The 17,364-nt window shown below is 42.8% G+C and overlaps 3 protein-coding genes across 7 annotated transcripts; 1 reads left to right on the top strand and 2 right to left on the bottom strand.

Annotated features, from left to right (window-relative positions):
• Positions 1-2: 2 nt before the first annotated feature.
• On the top strand, positions 3-3,610 carry yy1a (YY1 transcription factor a). Its single transcript, XM_035611377.2, has 5 exons — positions 3-622; positions 1,717-1,867; positions 2,198-2,258; positions 2,496-2,654; positions 2,785-3,610. Exons 1-5 carry the CDS (start codon positions 124-126, stop codon positions 2,965-2,967), a joined length of 1,053 nt encoding a protein of 350 aa, XP_035467270.1. The 5' UTR covers positions 3-123; the 3' UTR covers positions 2,968-3,610.
• A 293-nt stretch (positions 3,611-3,903) lies between these two features.
• On the bottom strand, positions 3,904-10,494 carry tpp1 (tripeptidyl peptidase I). 2 transcript variants are annotated; one of them, XM_035611376.1, is made up of 14 exons: positions 10,380-10,494; positions 9,912-9,986; positions 9,355-9,494; positions 9,042-9,192; positions 7,993-8,114; positions 7,700-7,869; positions 7,372-7,570; positions 7,101-7,289; positions 6,515-6,587; positions 6,258-6,378; positions 6,006-6,167; positions 5,749-5,874; positions 5,283-5,433; positions 3,904-5,159 (listed from the first exon to the last, which is right to left on the bottom strand). In XM_035611376.1, the coding sequence occupies exons 1-13, from the start codon at positions 10,388-10,390 to the stop codon at positions 5,293-5,295; spliced, it is 1,680 nt and encodes a 559-aa protein (XP_035467269.1). In that variant the 5' UTR covers positions 10,391-10,494; the 3' UTR covers positions 3,904-5,159; positions 5,283-5,292. The 2 variants fall into 2 exon arrangements, with proteins under 2 accessions (XP_035467269.1, XP_035467268.1); XM_035611375.1 differs by having other exon boundaries at positions 3,904-5,433.
• A 584-nt stretch (positions 10,495-11,078) lies between these two features.
• Positions 11,079-17,073, bottom strand: mis18bp1 (MIS18 binding protein 1). 4 transcript variants are annotated; one of them, XM_047327251.1, is made up of 16 exons: positions 16,142-17,073; positions 15,890-16,021; positions 15,478-15,779; positions 15,285-15,358; positions 15,039-15,160; positions 14,786-14,876; positions 14,527-14,636; positions 14,187-14,341; positions 13,980-14,049; positions 13,149-13,896; positions 12,863-13,041; positions 12,482-12,621; positions 12,216-12,358; positions 12,042-12,129; positions 11,889-11,940; positions 11,079-11,626 (listed from the first exon to the last, which is right to left on the bottom strand). In XM_047327251.1, exons 1-16 carry the CDS (start codon positions 16,974-16,976, stop codon positions 11,529-11,531), a joined length of 3,339 nt encoding a protein of 1,112 aa, XP_047183207.1. In that variant the 5' UTR covers positions 16,977-17,073; the 3' UTR covers positions 11,079-11,528. The 4 variants fall into 4 exon arrangements, with proteins under 4 accessions (XP_047183207.1, XP_047183205.1, XP_047183206.1 ...); XM_047327249.1 differs by having other exon boundaries at positions 14,527-14,633; positions 15,884-16,021; XM_047327250.1 differs by having other exon boundaries at positions 12,482-12,615; positions 15,884-16,021.
• Between the last annotated feature and the right edge of the window lie 291 nt (positions 17,074-17,364).

A 17,364-nucleotide genomic window follows, 5' to 3' on the forward strand; every position in this document is an offset into this window, starting at 1 on the left:
CGAGAGTACACTTGAGTGGAGTTGTTGACGGAGAGGGAGGAGGCAGGCAGAGAGTCGACAGGAGGGAAAGACACACTGGAGAGAAACTGCACTTAAGTTGGAGGAAATACAAAAAGAAACAGCATGGCATCGGGGGACACCCTGTACATAGAGGCGGACGGGTCGGAGATGCCAGCCGAAATAGTGGAACTACATGAAATCGAAGTAGAGACAATCGAGACAACAGTAGTTGGAGATGACGGGGAACACCAGCCCATGATCGCCTTACAGCCGCTTGACACGGACGATCCCAACTCTCTCCACTCGCACCAGGAGGTGATTTTGGTGCAAACGAGAGAAGAAGTGGTGGGAGAGGACGACTCTGAACTGCACACGGATGACGGGTACGAGGACCAGATCCTCATCCCGGTGCCCGCCGCGGAGGAGGACTATATCGAGCAGACTCTGGTTACTGTCGCCGGGAGAAGCTCGTCGTCGGGTCGCATGAGGAAGGCTGGCAGCGGGAAGAAAGCGGGCAAAAAGAGCTACCTGAGCGGGGGAGAGATGGGCCGCAAGTGGGAACAGAAGCAGGTCCAGATAAAGACGTTGGAGGGGGAGTTTTCAGTCACTATGTGGGCATCGGGTAAGTTCAGAGTCCGGAGTGAATTCCTGCAAGCTGGCCCTTCGCTTTGTTCGCTGCGTGTGTGCCGTGTGACGGGGCCCGGCCGGGGCCCTGTCCTCCGCCGAAGTGGCAACAAATTTCCCTACTCTGTGTCACTGAAACCCCATTTGGAATGTTTTTGTTTTTATGGGAAGCCATGTTTTATGTGTTGATGGGCGCCGCCATATTTCCCCGGTCTAGAAAGTATGGCGGCCCGAAAAAATGGCGTTTATTTGACCGACGAAGATGGCGTCGAGAGGGGGAGCGAGCGCAGCTCCGCTAGGCCGCTGTGGCGCAGTTCTCTTGAACCGCAGCGGTCGGAGGCGGTGCCTTCAGGAACCCTCATACTTTACACCTCCGAGCCTTTGAACGCACCGCAAGCTCTTACTTAAGTAGAATAAACACAAGCGGAGTGGATCCTGTGTCCAAACATAGTTATTCCCTTTATTGTTAATGCCTGTGTAAAACATTATCAAATTTAGTCGAAGTATACACAAAGTATTTTTTTTGTACGTGTGGCTATAAAAAAAGGACCATGCAGTTGGCATGTGACATTTTTATTAGAAGTAATATCGACTGATCGACTTTATTGACATTGTCCGTTCTGGATTTCGTAGATCATATCGTTGAGTACTTGAGGAAGTAGGCGTGTATGTAAACATGGCAGCGTTGATGTTTCCGTAGTAATGGAAGGTTAATGCTCATTAAAGGTGCATGAGTAAATATTAAATACTTCCCCCTTTTAATATTTAAAAAGTTGTGAATCATACTGTTAAGCCATTTTCCTTCTACACATAATAAAAAACTCCCTGTCCCGATCATGTTATGTATACATAATGTTTTTTTAAACTACCTATGCATCAGGTGTTTGGTGTTAAACTAAAATTTATTTCAAATTAACAATGTTGTTGTACCACAAAACTGACTGCTCCAGCCAAAACTTGATACTGTCTTTTGTTTATTAGTAGTAAATTAGTAACTGTATAAGGTGAAATGTGATAAACGGGTTCAGCTCTAAATGGCTTTAATCGGTTCTTTCCACACGCCCTGATACCGACCTGTCTCCTCTCATTCAGACGACAAGAAGGACATAGACCACGAAGAGCAGATCATAGGAGAAAACTCGCCCCCGGATTACTCCGAGTATATGACGGGGAAGAAGCTTCCTCCAGGAGGCATCCCAGGCATCGACCTGTCGGACCCCAAACAGCTGGCAGAGTTTGCACGGTAAGTGGTCAAACAGATGATTGTGTTTTCGAGGCTTAATGATGCTATAAAATAAATATTCATGAAGCAGTTTTCAAAAAGAGAAGTTTCTTTCACATGAACCAGTTTAAGGGAGCATTATTAAAAAACTCTGGTACAAAAGTAATGAAATTCATACAGTTAAACCTGCATGTTGCAATATTTCAAACTCCGCTTTCTTCATGTGAAATTCAGTATTGAACATAAGATCAATAGCCCATTACACAATGTTTTTGTGGTTTAGGAATATGGGCAGTTGTGTCAACCATCATCAGCAAATGGTTAATGTGACCAGTTTAACTTCTTTTGCAGAATGAAGCCAAGAAAAGTAAAAGAAGACGATGCACCCAGGACGATAGCTTGTCCACACAAAGTGAGTGCAGTGTTGTTTATAACATCAGTATATAGTGTTAGTCAAAATGAATTTAAAATGCATAAAGAGGCAGCTTACTCGGTTGCATGCGTTTATTATTGACGTTGCCTTCTTGACATAATGAAGGTATTCATTTAACTGTGAAGGAACATGTCATCATTCAATGCTTATAATGATCACACTGTTGAGTGAACACATCCCGGGTGATCAGCTTCATGTGGTTTCTCTTCCTCTCAGGGATGTACCAAGATGTTCAGGGACAACTCGGCGATGAGGAAGCACTTGCATACCCACGGGCCTCGCGTGCACGTCTGTGCAGAATGTGGCAAAGCCTTTGTGGAGAGTTCGAAACTCAAGAGGCATCAACTTGTACACACAGGAGAGAAACCTTTCCAGGTGAGGGTATTTAATGTATGCTATTATGCCAACCTAGTTTTGCCATCTTAAATACCAAAAAGTAACCATGTAAAAATTATACCAGTTACCAGACATGCAGCAGTGTTGACTCCGTCTTTCTTGTCTCCAGTGCACATTTGAGGGCTGTGGCAAGCGGTTCTCTCTGGACTTTAACTTGCGCACACACGTGCGCATTCACACTGGAGATCGCCCGTATGTTTGCCCTTTCGATGGCTGCAACAAAAAATTTGCCCAGTCAACCAACCTGAAGTCTCACATCCTCACACATGCCAAAGCCAAGAACAACCAGTGAATCAGCCCTGAGCGCGTTCACCGAAGGATCTGACCTGTGTCTCTGCTCCTTGACAAACTAATGTCCCGTGGCCTGCTTTGTTGTGAGATAAGAAGTCCCCTTTGTATCATCCCTAGATCGAGGTTTCAACAGAGAAATGACCCTTTCTCAAACTTTTTGATATACACATGGAGGGTTTGAACAAGGAACTTTTGAGAATCCCGACTCCCTCAGGCCTCCTACCCAACTTTGGCCCTACCTGGATGGAACAATTTACGGTTTCTTCTTGTGAAGATGTTTATTCATGGATCTGCACCTAAAAAAAACGTATTTATACTTTAACACAGCCAGTTAAAAGATTTTTGCAATATGTCAAATTTGCATCGATCCTCAGCAATGACACCTTTTCAATTTTGTACTTCTCCCCGAGTGTGCATATTGTACACTGTTTGACACGAGCTCTGTGGTATTGTATGTAGTAAGGTTGTCCTGGTTTGTTTTACCTTCCCCTTTTCCCATTATGCGAGTGTGTTTCAAGGGCGGATGGGTGATCTTTGCATATTTTCATTTTGTACAAGGCATTGTCATAATGTGTAGATAATAACCATGTAATTTTCAATAGTGCTCACTGATTAAAAATGTTTTTTCCCCCTTGCACTACCCATACAAAGTGTCATTTGTTCCGTCACAACTCAAGTAATAATGCCATTTAAAGACATACCCAGGGAGGGAGTGGCTCCAAAGACAGTAAAATAAAGATACTTAAGTCAGCTCCAGCCCCTGTGGTAGTGATACCAGAACGTGGGGACATGTTCTTATTCAGAAATGCTTTATATTATGTTTATACGCTAAGAATTTAAAATAATGTCAGCCAAATGTCGAAAGTGTGTCATCAGTATTTGAGGTCCCCTTTGCATTTCCTCTTTTGGAAATGGAAATGATAAACAAACAAGGATGTGAAACAAAGTTCTGGAATCTTTATTTCTTCAGTGTACTGCAAATACACAGTTGATTTTATGTTTATCACATTTTACAATATGAATTTAGCAGCTTCAAAGTGACACATCACAGCTGGAACAACGCCTCAATGAATTTGAACACCAAATCATTCTTTCTGCCTGACGTTAGACACACCAGATAACATAGAAACTGGAGGGAACATAAGATGTGCATAAAACTTGCATTTTGAATTAAAAGGTTTCCTTTCAATGTTGTCTGTTCAGAGATTTTTTTTCTTGCATCTGGTAGAAAAACTGCAGCATCCAGAGCAGCTGACACACGCACCTGACTCGGGATGTTCCTGAGCCATCAACTGACATTTATAACTAAAAATCCATCTTCAACTAATTCAAAAATAACAGAACAGGTAGTCTTGCACATCGAATACTGATTAAAATCTGATTTGAGGATTTACATGACTTAAAGATTTTAAAAAACAGTGCAATAATAATGGTGGGTAGAACTGCTGAGTCATTTTAACCCACATACTACAGTGCAGTTGAGTTAGTTTGTAGCAAACCACAACAACCCAAAGTAAAATCAAGTTTGAAAAATGTCTTATAAATGTTATGTCCCTGTCACGTTGCAAATACAAGTGACATGTTTAGAATTGCATGCAGATCCATTTAATAAATGACATTTGAACCTAGCATAACCCCACAGACCTATTTAATCAATGCTATTTGAACCTAGCATATCCCTGCAGAGTAATATGGCAAAACAATTATTACATATTATGGCCGTCTCAGTAATAATTGAAAACCAAACCTGTGTCCAATTATATGCAAAAGTCCTTGATCTGGAGAAATCATTGCATCCGTTATGTAGATTTGATTGACATCCAACATACAAAATTGTCTAAATCTTAAAAGTATCTAAAATGTGACTGATGTGTATTTCAGTATTATCCTGTTTATTTATTTAGGTTTTATGCATAGCACGCAGTAGACCCAAATTTCCCATATGCTGTGTATCTAGTAGTATGAATTCAAAGCATACGTGTGAACAACCACCTGCCTGTAGGTTTGTTTCAGAGATTCACAGAGAAATCTGGGTCAGTTGAAATGCACTCAAGAGCAGAAATAGGAAACTGCAGTGAACCATTAAAAATCCCAAGCTACCATCATCCCTGAACTAAAAATGTCCAAGACAAAGTTTTTAAGCCTGTTTGAGAAAACAAATATACAGATACAGGAGAAGAAGTGGTGATGATTCTAGAAAAATGAAGAAAAAAAAAGAGGAATGAATCCAGAGTGATAGGCATCGTTTCCCTCCATTACACCCTGCATTCTGTGGCATCAGGCACCCGGTCAAGAGTCTGGATGTGTGTATAGTACCTGCAGGCATTCACTTAACTAGCAGGGCAGCCAGCAGTGCAGGGTAGTTTGGAGTCCCCCAGCCTGTAACAGGGTCCCACGATGGTGCAGCACAGAAACCTTTCCCCTGAACCTGCTCATCCAGGCAGCCCAGGTGACACCCTTCAGTCACCTGAAGATAAGAAAGCATAGCATTTAGGAACCAGACCATGAAAATGTGCAAATGCCTCACTGAACGGTAAGACAATCCATTATTGGACCCACAACGGGGAAATTTGCAGAGTTACAGAAGCAGGGGATAGTATAAATAAAAAAACATCAGGAAAAAAAGGAAATAACTTCACAGGCAATACAAAGACAAGGAAGTATAAAAATAGCAATAATATATACAATGTAAACAGAATTGCACATGGACAGACATAGATATTGATTGATGTTTTTTTTTTATGTAAAATATGTCCTGTACTACAGCAATAACTTTACACACATCAAATAAGGCCTGTCCCTTGAGCTTGTAGAGGCGAGGGTTGAGGAAGCCCAGGGCAGGCAGGCCCTTCAGCAGCCGCTGATCGTTGATGAGAGACAGCATGCCTCCGACCACAGGGGTCGACGCCTGGAGGAGTGATCAAGACATGAGAAATGTGATGAAAGTTATTTTTTGTTATGGCCGCACCAATTTAGTGTCTTTCGCTGTCAAATCTCTGTTAATCACATCAAGTGTAATCAAGTTTGCTATGCTTTTACCGAGGTCCCAGACACCCAGGGGACAGGCACCCTGTTGATGACCACCCAGTAATTATCAGACAGGGCAGCCATGTCTGGATAGGCCCTGCCGCTGGTGTTGAAGTATGAGTGGGGAGGAAGGGTTGCTGCGACGGTCTTCAGATACCCCTGCACTGCACTGACCTGTGGCAACACAAATGCCCAACACAAATGGCACGATCCGCAAAGACAAAGCATTATAAGAGGATGATGATAATCTAATCATATTATTACCTGGTAGTCAGGCATCTTGAAGACATTGCTGAAGCCTCCTCCGCTGATGTAATCTGTGACTTCATATGTGACCTTAAATGGGTTCTTGAATGAGGTTCCTCCCACTGTAGTCACATATGGGCTGACAACAAGAAACAAAATGTAAAACATTTGATGCTTGGTTCCTATTACAGGCTAAAATGTCATATTATACGATTTGTAGATGTAATATAAATATAAAGCATGCAGAGCAGGTCCAATCTTAGGCAGTGTTCTACCTTGAGGCTGGGAAACTGGGCCTGAAGGAGTTTTGTTCTTTACCCAAATGTCTACAGCCAGCACCACTGTCTCCTGAACATGGAACAAGATCACAGAAATTACAAAATGATGTAACAGGTAATCAGGCAGCATTATCTCAATGACACCTGGCTTCCAGTACTGTTGTTAGTTATGCAAAAAGGTCACGTGTAAACAAGTTTTTTCTGATGCCGTCATCGGTGTGAGATAATGAGATGAGATAGTGATATAATGACTAAGCAACAGTCTGTTGACACGTCGTCAGATAGACCAAGGCCAGCCCATGTTATCCTCTCCTCTCTCTGGCCATTAGACAGTTCCCCACACAGTGGTACAGTGTCCAGTACCAATGAACTTGTTTGTACCTGATCAAACCAAATGGATTAAAAACTAAACCAGAAACAAGAGAGGCCATAGCTACTGTTACAGGAGTGATGAAAAGTGATTGTTACTTTTCAAAAAAAGGTAACAGTCCTGGACTTGTGGACAAATGAAGGCTTTGTTGACAGTCAAATACACATTGAATGTTCTCCAATGCCCCTGTGTGCAGTCCACCACATTACTGACCAGAAGCAAAGAGCAAAGAGATTCCCCTGACGCCAGCCTTCATGAACTCTGTGTTGATGCGCATCATGTAGGCAGTAGACAGGCTGTCTTCATCATCCCCGTAGCTGATTGTGTGAACCCAGGGCAGGTCAGACATGTTGCTGAGCAGAACCAGCCACTGCAGAAAAGGCTCTTGAGTCTCATGACGGCCTGAGGGAGGTGGATGAGGAAATATGAGACAGACACAGGCGCACACACACAGAAAGATAAAGCCCCCTCCTTTCCTACAAACCTGGGTTGGTGAAGACCCAAGTGGAGATGTTTGCCCCTGTGCTCATGATGTACTCTACATCAAGACTGGCCTCAATGCCAGCCTTTCCTCCCCCCTGGGTGCCCACCACTCGATCCACCTGAGACAGATGCTGGAAGCTCCCACCAAACATGCTCATGAACTCAGCCAGGTCTGCAGGGTGATAATATTGCTCCAAGAACTAACAGAGGAAACAGATACAACTCAAGTGAGAGAGTACCACAACATGTTGTGAGTGTTTTGTTGTGAACTAATGCTACTACTTACACACAAAGTGTTGTATGAAGAGCAGACGATGAGTGGGTCATACCTGAGCTACAGCCTGGCTGTTGTTCTGAGCCTTTCCCACATCGGCTGCTGTTAGGTTATAACGGCCCCTCAAGATGGCAGGGGTCACTCCCAGGTGAACCCCCTCTGTCCACTGCTTCGGCTTTTTACTCAGGCCTTGCCCTTTGGGAGGAAGGCGATGAAGTCCTCCAACTGTGGAAAGAAAAAAAAAATCACCATCCAGTGATGTAAGCCATTAATAATAACACATCCTGGTCTAAAAAAACAAAATAATCTAGATGGCAAACATTTTACAGTCACAGAAATTACGCTCACCAAAGTCCAGGTGCTGGAGAATATCGTCGTGAACAGAGTAGGGAGCTGAAGACCTCACGAGAGATTGTCCTTCTCTGATGTAACGGTGGAACCTGCTTCCTGGAAGCAACGTCTCTGCAACCCTCAACACACAAGCCAAACAAACACGATCACACACCCTCACCAACATCCTGAACATAAACTCCAAAGCAAATTCAATCCTACAGAAAAGTATTAGGGCCACTTCTGAAAAAAGAATTATTTATTTTGTATCTCGAGAATAAAGTTGATGTGTTGAGAAGATAGTAAATTCTTGTGGTCCATCAAATCCAGTTAGAGGAGCGACTGGCAGCTGTGTGACCAGTGTTCCATCTTTCCCACGCTTTTGAGGTTTCTCCCTCTGACCCGAACATTGACTGCATATGGAAATGTACTAGTCATCGGGTCCGGAGAGTGAAGCCAATGCATCAGTGCCTGAAACCTGTATAATATCAATTGACCAGCAGAGGACGACTTCGCTAGCTGCAAAAAGAAGTCAGTTCCTGTAAAATCTATGAGAAAATGACTTCTTCTCACTTGACTTTATAACGTCGGTAACAATTTCTGGAGGACTTTCTGGTCTCAATCTCTAGTTTCAAGACTTCTTCAATACAGCATGATGTTCATTTAGCAAATTACGGTCCCATTTAGATTCAAATCGATGATGAAGCACAATATGTATTGGAACGTGGATACCGTGTGGTTGACGGCTAGCACCGTCCGACAGGTGCAGGTTACAGTGCACCGATTGGTTGGGGTTTTGGATAAGGCATTTTTATTTCAATCCGATCAGCTCAACCTAGATTTATGAATTGCTGAAGCCTGCAGCATAAAGTCAGTTTGATTTCAACCACTAACCAGAGAAAGAGGAACTATCTCTAACAGAAGAGCACGGCCTCTGCATGATTTACACACAGAAGGTGCAGAAGCAGAGAATGTGACTTTTTTGTGTTGCAACTGTGTCAAGAGCAAGTGAAACTTACTGTTAGGTAAGCAGAAAAAATTTGCCTGAACAAAAAAAAAAAGCTTACTCTGCAGTCATTGTGCATTGCAAAAAGTCCTGAGTGCGAACGGTCACGCAGTTTGTAATCCCATGACTCTTCAGCCAGTGACGCACCACCTTGTGGGTCACTTCAGACGGACGCACGAGGGAGGAGACTTCCTCCAGGGTGAGATGTTTACCTGTGGAGGACAAAGCAGGCCGCTGTAACTCAGGGTGCAATACAGAAAGATGTTATGGTTGAGAGGAGGCGGTTGTCTCATTAGTTAATGCCAGTTCATATTCATGTGATGTGCTGCATATCATGAAGGACAGACTTAGAGGCTCGCTTAAAGTTGCCCTACCATACTGAGGCAAGTCGGGGTCTGACACCAGTCTGAGTTTTTCCTCAAGCAGCTGAACATTTTGCTGCTTCAGGGCAAAGGTCAGCTCCAGCTCCTCCGTAGGACGCACCCGACCAACATGAGTCCAGTCCTCTGGTATCCTGATGAAAGAAGAAGAAGAAGAAAAAACATTTGATGATCTTTCACTCAGACCCCGACAGTGACACAACTGTCCTTTTGTCCTCTGATTAGATACAGTTGCTGACCAACCTGTTGAACTCACAGCAGATCATTACTTTGCTGTGATTCCACAACTGAAGCTCTGTACAAACATAATAATAATAATAATAATAATAATAATAATAATAGATTTCATTTATAGAGCACTTTTCATTGCTACAGGCTTTGCTTTGTAAAGCACTTTGTAACAAATACAGAGTATTATTATTATTATCATCATCATTATTATCATTACTTTTACAACTATTACATTGCACTTTTGGCCCGTCAAGACAGAATATCTATAAACAAATCAAAGAAGATGGAGATGAGGATGTAGATGTTTTCAGTTTGCTCACAAGACATCTTGGTCGTATTCGAGAAATCCACTCCAGACCAACGAGCTGAACAACAAGGGGGCGCACAGGGTCAGTCTGTTGGGAACAGAGACAAAACAGTTACATATGAAAGGTTTCACACGAACACACACACGTAGCCCGGAAATGTTCAAAACACATCCTCATTTCACTGAGTTACTTCTGAGGAAACAGAGTCTCAGTTAGACGACGAGCAGCTCGAGTTCCTCAGACACGCGTAGAAGAACAGTTGAACAACAAACAGATGTGAACACTTTCTTTCACCTGCCGTGTTAGCAGCAGATACTAATCTAGGTCACCGCACACGGTGGGAACACACAACGTGCGCTACGTTAGCGGTCACGTTAAAAGACTTGCCTATCTCCCCTCCCCGAGTGGGTGTGTGTGTGTGTGTGTGTGTGTGTGTCCAGGAGAAACGATAAGGAGAAACACAGATTTAAACCCACTCACAGCGCGTTCATCGTGTCCTCTGTTGTCACACTGAACCCAGCTGCTCGTCTCTGCCGGGCGGACACGCGCTTGTAGTGACGCAGCGGTCATGTGACGCGTCGTCACGTGATCCGCGTCATAGACTGCACTTCGCTATTTCCTCTCAGCACATTTTTCCAATGCAAGTCATTAACAGAGCCTCTTGGCATTGCTGCCTTTATTTGTACACTGGAGGAAGAAAAATAATTATAAAATTTAAAGAAACTAACTGTAAATGTGTGTTTGGTTTGAATACTATCTTACTAAGGTGAAACTCAGTACACTTGATCAACCCATTTCCCTGGAGCATTAGTCCACGTGATTTGGATTTGTGAAGCAATCTGAGTTTAACCCTGTTTTATGATACCTAAATGTTCTTATTGGAAGTGTTATAGTCCTAAAGCAAATAACTCAGGTCTACATGATGATCAGTAATCAAATATATAGATAATTAAATTAAACTACTAAATAACTAGCTCATTTATAGTGTTTAGTGATCATTTGATATATTATGAATGCTGATGATAAAGGATTTTTTTTTCTTGTTAAGCTGTCGGTCAGAAATAAAAAAAACAACAGGCTGTGAGATGAATTCCTTGACATCTGTGATTTAATTTTGTATTTTAACCCCAACTCTACTGAAATTTGAATGGGAAAGTAAAAAAAAAACAGAAAGTAATATTTCTTTACACAAGATTGTTTATTACATCATATTTTAGTTTTTTGGGTCAAATACAAGTCACTCTTATAGCCTACAAAAATGCTTTAAATCCATCTTTCTCCCTTACAGCAGACATTTCATTTTGAGCTTTCTTAATGTGTAATATACACAAATAAACCATAACTAAGAAGATAAAGAATGTTTATTAAAGGAATAGTTACAACTGACTCTTGGTGCTAGGACATTAAACAACATATTTACAGTGATGCTGCAATAAAATCCAGAGTTTTCATATTTAAAAGAAACATTATTCCCTCCAATCTTATATGTGAAAGACAGGAGAACAAAACTGGAATAGTTTTGTTGTTAAACATTTGACGAGTTGAACAAGGACAAAGTCACATCGCTACTTTTTCCTCTGGTTTTAATCGTCAGATTTTTCCATAATCACATGACGTGTCAGCTGTGACTCAGTTGCTGTCTGAGAAGTAAAAATCCTCTTCTTCGCTTTCAGACAGCGCCACATTTTTTCCTGGAAACATCTCCCAAACGACAAAGGTGTCATTTTCTAGTGAAAAGGGAAAGAAAGGGATTATGTTAAGCGAAAGGATTCATTCCAGAAAAACAGACTCAGATAGATTAGAGTATCAGAAAGAAATAAGTTTAACACCTCTATCAGTGTCAATAAAATACAAGTATAATGAACTTCAACTGGTACTGGCAGTAGGGGGGTAGTTTTTGAACTGAATTGTAAGGTAAATGGATTCAATTTATAAAATTGCCATGACACAGGTCTAAACTCATGCCAGCACATTCCTCAAGAAACCTACCTGTGTTACCACATCTTCTCATTGTTTGCTTAACTGACGAGGGTGTAAAGCCCTGAAAGAAACACAGAACAACGAATGAGATCGTTTTCCCAAAACTAAAATGAGCGTTCCCAGAAACAACAGAATCTCAGATGTGCATGTGTGAAGTAATACCTTTGAAGAACGAGCCTGTTTGCAGACATTAAACTGATTTTTTTTCATCCTCTTCTGGAGCTGAAAAACGTACTTGTCATCATTTTCCCTTAAAAAAATCAAGATAGAGCCAAGTTAGTTATTATACTTTAAACAACACTTGAAAGCCAGAATGCAGCCGTAGCCATTGTCCACCTGTCAGGAGAGCCCATCATGCCAGGTGTGATGTGCAGACACTGAGGCGTCTTCACTTCAGGGTAGACCTTCGACATGGGGGTCAGGTGCTCCACGTCCGACATTGAGAAATCTTGGTCCTCACTCTGACACATTGAGGGGATCTGCGCATCGGGAAAGACAAAAGGAAAACAGCAACGTCCTGTAAAGTGTCATAATCATTACAGGGAGATTCCCACACAACATCGATATTTTCTTGAAGATACAAAAAAAGAAAAGAGTCAAACCTCAAAGCGTTTATTCTGCATGTACGCGGAGCTGAAAACGTCGTCAACATTTTCTCTGGGCATGGTCTCCAGGAACTGACGCACCTGCTGCTTTCTCTTCAAGGTTCCAAATCGGGCAGATATTAGGGGATGATCTGTAACTAGACGTAGATTTGTAGCATGTCGAAAGTCTGCACGTACTCTCTTTTCCAAAAAGAAATTTAGATAATTTTAGTTCTAATTTTAATCAATCTATTAGAGGCATACAGCATAACTTTGTTCAATATAAAACATATTTTGCTGTATTGAATTACTACCAAAATGTAAACTGTTTCTGCCATATCTGTCGATTCCACTGACAGACTTCACAACACACATGCCAAACAACAGACCTCCCTCTACCTGGATCTTTTGGTGCCTCCACCTTTTCCTTTCTGGGTTTCTTGGCTCTCTTGGCGGGAGTCTGCGAGGTTCCCTGGGACGTGTGCTGGCTGTGACACTCTTCTGCAGAACGTGTTCCTACCATCTTCGCCACCTTTGCCCAGTAACCTGACATGTGCTTAGGAAAGAAGGACACAGCCCTGGAAAACAAATGCATACAAAACATCTGTGAACCATGAGGTTATGAAGGATAAATGTTACTCTTATGCTACAGGAAGTAAAATAAATAGAAATAAACAAAACATACTCTTCCAGCCTCATGAGCTCTTCTTCAGTCCACTTGTCTTCATCCTGCTCCTGTAGAGTGACTGCGCTGCCTTTGTTTGCCTTTTGTGTCCTGCTGGAAACTGTAGACTTGGGTAGAAGCTTTGTTGGCGGTGAAATTTTGGTGCATTTTTTCCGTTTAGGATTTGTTAGTGTTTGTGCTGCATTGCTATGTTTTGTTACAGTGGTTCTTCTCCTCCGTTCCTTCCCGCTCTCCTCAGACGACTCTGACGACTGACTCGACCAAGATCTTTGGCTTGGCTGTGACCTGTCGTGAGCCTTCGTGCCACTCTTCCTGGTCACTCTTTTCCCCTGCTTCTTTCTCTTAGTGAAAATGTCTTCATCCGATGACTGTAATGTTTCGTCATTAACAGTGGGAGATTCTGGGGATGCTGTGACAGTCTGTTTGCAGGCCCTGGCTGAAGACCTGATGGTGTCATGCGTCTGTTTTTTTGACCTCTGTGATGGAGCCTTTTCAGGTTCTTTTTGCTTTTGAGGGACGTTGTCCACAGTCAACAGCCTCCCCATAGCTGGACACCTTTTACGAGACCTAGTTGTTGTGCCAGACCACTCTTCGGGACTACTAATCGCCACCACAGAAGGTTCAGGTTGATTAGAGGGCTTCTCGTCGTGGATGACCTTTGCAGGGTTGCGTTTGCGGAGCGGAGCCTTGACCTTCCTTAGTGGCACTGGCGCCTCTTCATCGCAGGCTGATTCACTTTGCTTATGGCCTGGAAACACAGGAGAGTTTGTCTGCATGAAAATCATAACTCATCTAACAGCGTTTAAACTACACCACATCAGTCATCTGTACCTTCACTGCATGGCAAGAACACACGGGCAGGTTTCTGTGACTTCCTCGCCGATACTGTTGAAGTGACCTCCTGTGACACACAGGGATTTAACATTGTCACATTGATCATGAATACCATAGCAACTGGTCCTCACTGATAAAAAAAAATAGTATATAGAAAAGTTGACTTATCATGTAACCTTTATAAGATCAACTTTATTTGCTTACAGGGATGCAGATGGAAGTGTCATAACATTCATGAATGGTTACATTCATGTGTGCATCCAGAATGACTCTTCCTCCTTTCCAGTACTCGAGAGGTGGCTTTATCACCCGACCGCTTCGAGACACCTTAGCAGAAGAGGCAGGAGGACAGGAATCAGCTGGAGTAGAGGAGAAAAAAAAAAAAACTTATGTTAGCACATCTGACAGCATTCAAGCTGGGAAGAAACTGGTGTTTTCAACAAATCTCTTAGCCCATTGAATATTTGAAGTAGGAGGCCTCAAGACTTTTGACTCTGTTGTATTTTGTGGGTATAAGGGTGCTGGCTAAGGTGTTTCTACTTACGCGTCTTGAAAGACTTTTGCCTTTGCGGCTTCGCTGAAACAATGGAGGATGCCTTGTATTTTGTCTTGGCTATGATGGTTTTCCCTTTAGTGGTACTCTCCGTCTCTCTGCTGGGGTCATTACAGCAAAACGAAACAGACCTCATCAAAAAAACAAAACTAATATGAACAACTATTTGAGAGTATGATTTAAGACCACTTAATGGTTACTTCCTTTCACTTTATTATTTTACCGAGAAAAAACTGCAAAGTTTTCTTACTCTCTTGAGTCCGACAGAAACTTCTCATAAAGCGATTTCCAGTTTGCAGGAAAACCATTAACAAACTTCTTCAAAAGCCAACTGGGAAACCCTGCAGGCAAAGAGCGATAGATGAGATGTTAATCAATATTTATCAATACAATATTATAAATCAATATTATAGATCTACATGCGATGTTGGGAGATAGACAGATAGACACTTTTAAGATCTTTCTCCCAAAGTGAAAAATATCTACCCAAACAAATGACTTACCAAAGGCTACGCTCAGGTTCATCTTGCCGACCAAAATGTAAAGCCTGCCAGAGACAGTCTTCAGCACAGAGTTAGAAACCCTGTCAACAATGATGTTACTGTTCCAGGGAATGTTGTTCTCCCTGTGTGGAAAAAACCCCACTAGTGCTCCCATTAAACCACAAAAAATCAGTTGTAATACATTTTGATTACAGTATTACAGTATATATGCTATATAAAAAAACATGTCTCATGACACACACTCACCTGTTGATTCCATCCACAAACAGGCCATTGTGATTTTTCCTCAAGAACCAGTTTTTAAGATAAATGGCACTCTCCTGCGAAGAGGAAAAAACAAGCCTAGTAAGGAACAACAGAGAAAACTTCACAAATCCAAAGCTTTGCTGTTCAACACAAAACTCAACATAATGTTTTTGTACACAAAGCTCCTACTCACATCTGGGAACTTTGTGCTCTGGGGCCAATTGTTGCGCCTGAACACAGCCTGGCGTTTCTTCGGGATGGAGATCTGTGGCGAGTTGAGCACTAGCGAGTCTTCCAGCAACACCGGCCGGTGTGGCGGGGCGGCAGGGATCAGGGTATCCTCCGAGGTATATAATCGGCTGTCAGCTGACTCCTCTCCGGAGCGGTTGACAGGAACCACACTTTCTGGAACACTTCTAGAGGCAGTGTCCACCACGTCAGCTGTATTCTGAGTTGAGGGGAGAGGCAAGGCTCTGGCCTGATGGAAAGGAATACCTATAAAAAAAGAATGTTAGTTATAATGTAAACAACACTGTGTAAAGAGATATGCCTGCATACATAACAAAACGTAATGCTTTTGTTATTCAGAATACACTCACCCTCACCGAAGAGATCCCTAGTGCTACTGTTGACTTCACGAACCTCCCGATGCCCCCTTTTACTTTCCCTCTGCTTCATGTAAGCAAACGTCTTGGCTGGAGACATCAGAGGAAACTTCTCCATAATAACAAAGCCACCTGTTTCAAAACAGCAAAACCGTAATCATAATTCTTTAAAGAGGCACCACTCAGTTTCTTCCCATAAATGATGAAAAAAAAAAAGTTTAATTTTGGAGGAAAGCAACATCAATAACTCACGTTTCTCTGCAGTGCTTCTTGGTGGCGGGAAAAGGGGCTCGCGAGTCCCCTGGTCCACCTCTGATGGATCAGCGGGGCACCCTCCAACATCACCCACGTCCTCCAGGCACGTCTGGTCGTGGCTGCTGTCCTCACTCAGAGTCAGAGCCGTGGATGTTCTCCTCTCTTGTGGATGACTCTTGACTCCAGCGTGGACCTCCTTTCTACTGCTGCTGACTCTGTTGAACTCGTGGTGCTGCTCCAACTTTCTCTTCCTGAGCCTCTTCTCCACGGGGGAGAACATTGTGGATGGAGACACCGGGGGAGCGTCACTCTCCTCCTCGAACACTCCCCCAACACAGTCATAGTCTATCGTCTGTATCTTTACCGGAGTCCTGCTGCACATTGGGAAACCAGCCGGGTGTCTGATGTGAGGTGGTTCTCTGTGGAGCAGAGAGAAGGGGTGGGACACCGCGGTCGACTCCATGAAAGCCCTCTTCGTAGGTGTGTGTCCGTTTCTCGACATGAAGGCATGTTCCGTTTCGCCCCCGTTTGAAAATAAGTACCCATTGGTTCTCTGAGGCGTCGATATGGGCGACAGCGTCAACGTCTGCACTTCACTGCGATCGAACCCAAACCTCTGATTGTCCGCGAGCCCGTCGGTGGTGCGGAAGCTCTCCTCTGTGCTCCTCCTCGACGAGTCAGAATCTGCTCCATGTTTCTCTCTTCCGTTACACGGCGGCTTCTTCGCGCACACCGCTTCTCTCTGCACTTTGGATTTGAGCTTCGCGAACACCTTGGCGGGAGAATCGTGCCGCGGATTTTTGTGTTGAAGTAAATGATGATACGAAGCCATCGCGTTTGGCGGAGAAGTTAGACGATCATTACAACATCCGAGACGCCTGCTAGCGGCTAGCTTGCTAGCCCCCAGATTTCAAACTTCGCGTCAATGCTGTGACGTACTTCCAATACAAGGACGTCATTTCCGGCGGACTCCGCCGGTTTTGTTTTTTTTAATTTTGTGTTTTTTGTGTGCGTCGCTTGTCGTTTGTATATACATACTTTTCTCAATGACAACAATATAAATATTATATTTTGTTATAATTTAACGAATACAAAATTAAATAAAAGAAAAACGTTCAGTAATTACATTCTTATACAACTAAATAACAATGATGCATAAATTAGACATTTAACATAGTATTCCTTTTTCGGAAACCACAAAAAACATTTTAAGACTGTTT

This window comes from Scophthalmus maximus, chromosome 15 (assembly GCF_022379125.1).
Source record: "Scophthalmus maximus strain ysfricsl-2021 chromosome 15, ASM2237912v1, whole genome shotgun sequence".
In the NCBI taxonomy this organism is placed as follows: domain Eukaryota; kingdom Metazoa; phylum Chordata; class Actinopteri; order Pleuronectiformes; family Scophthalmidae; genus Scophthalmus; species Scophthalmus maximus.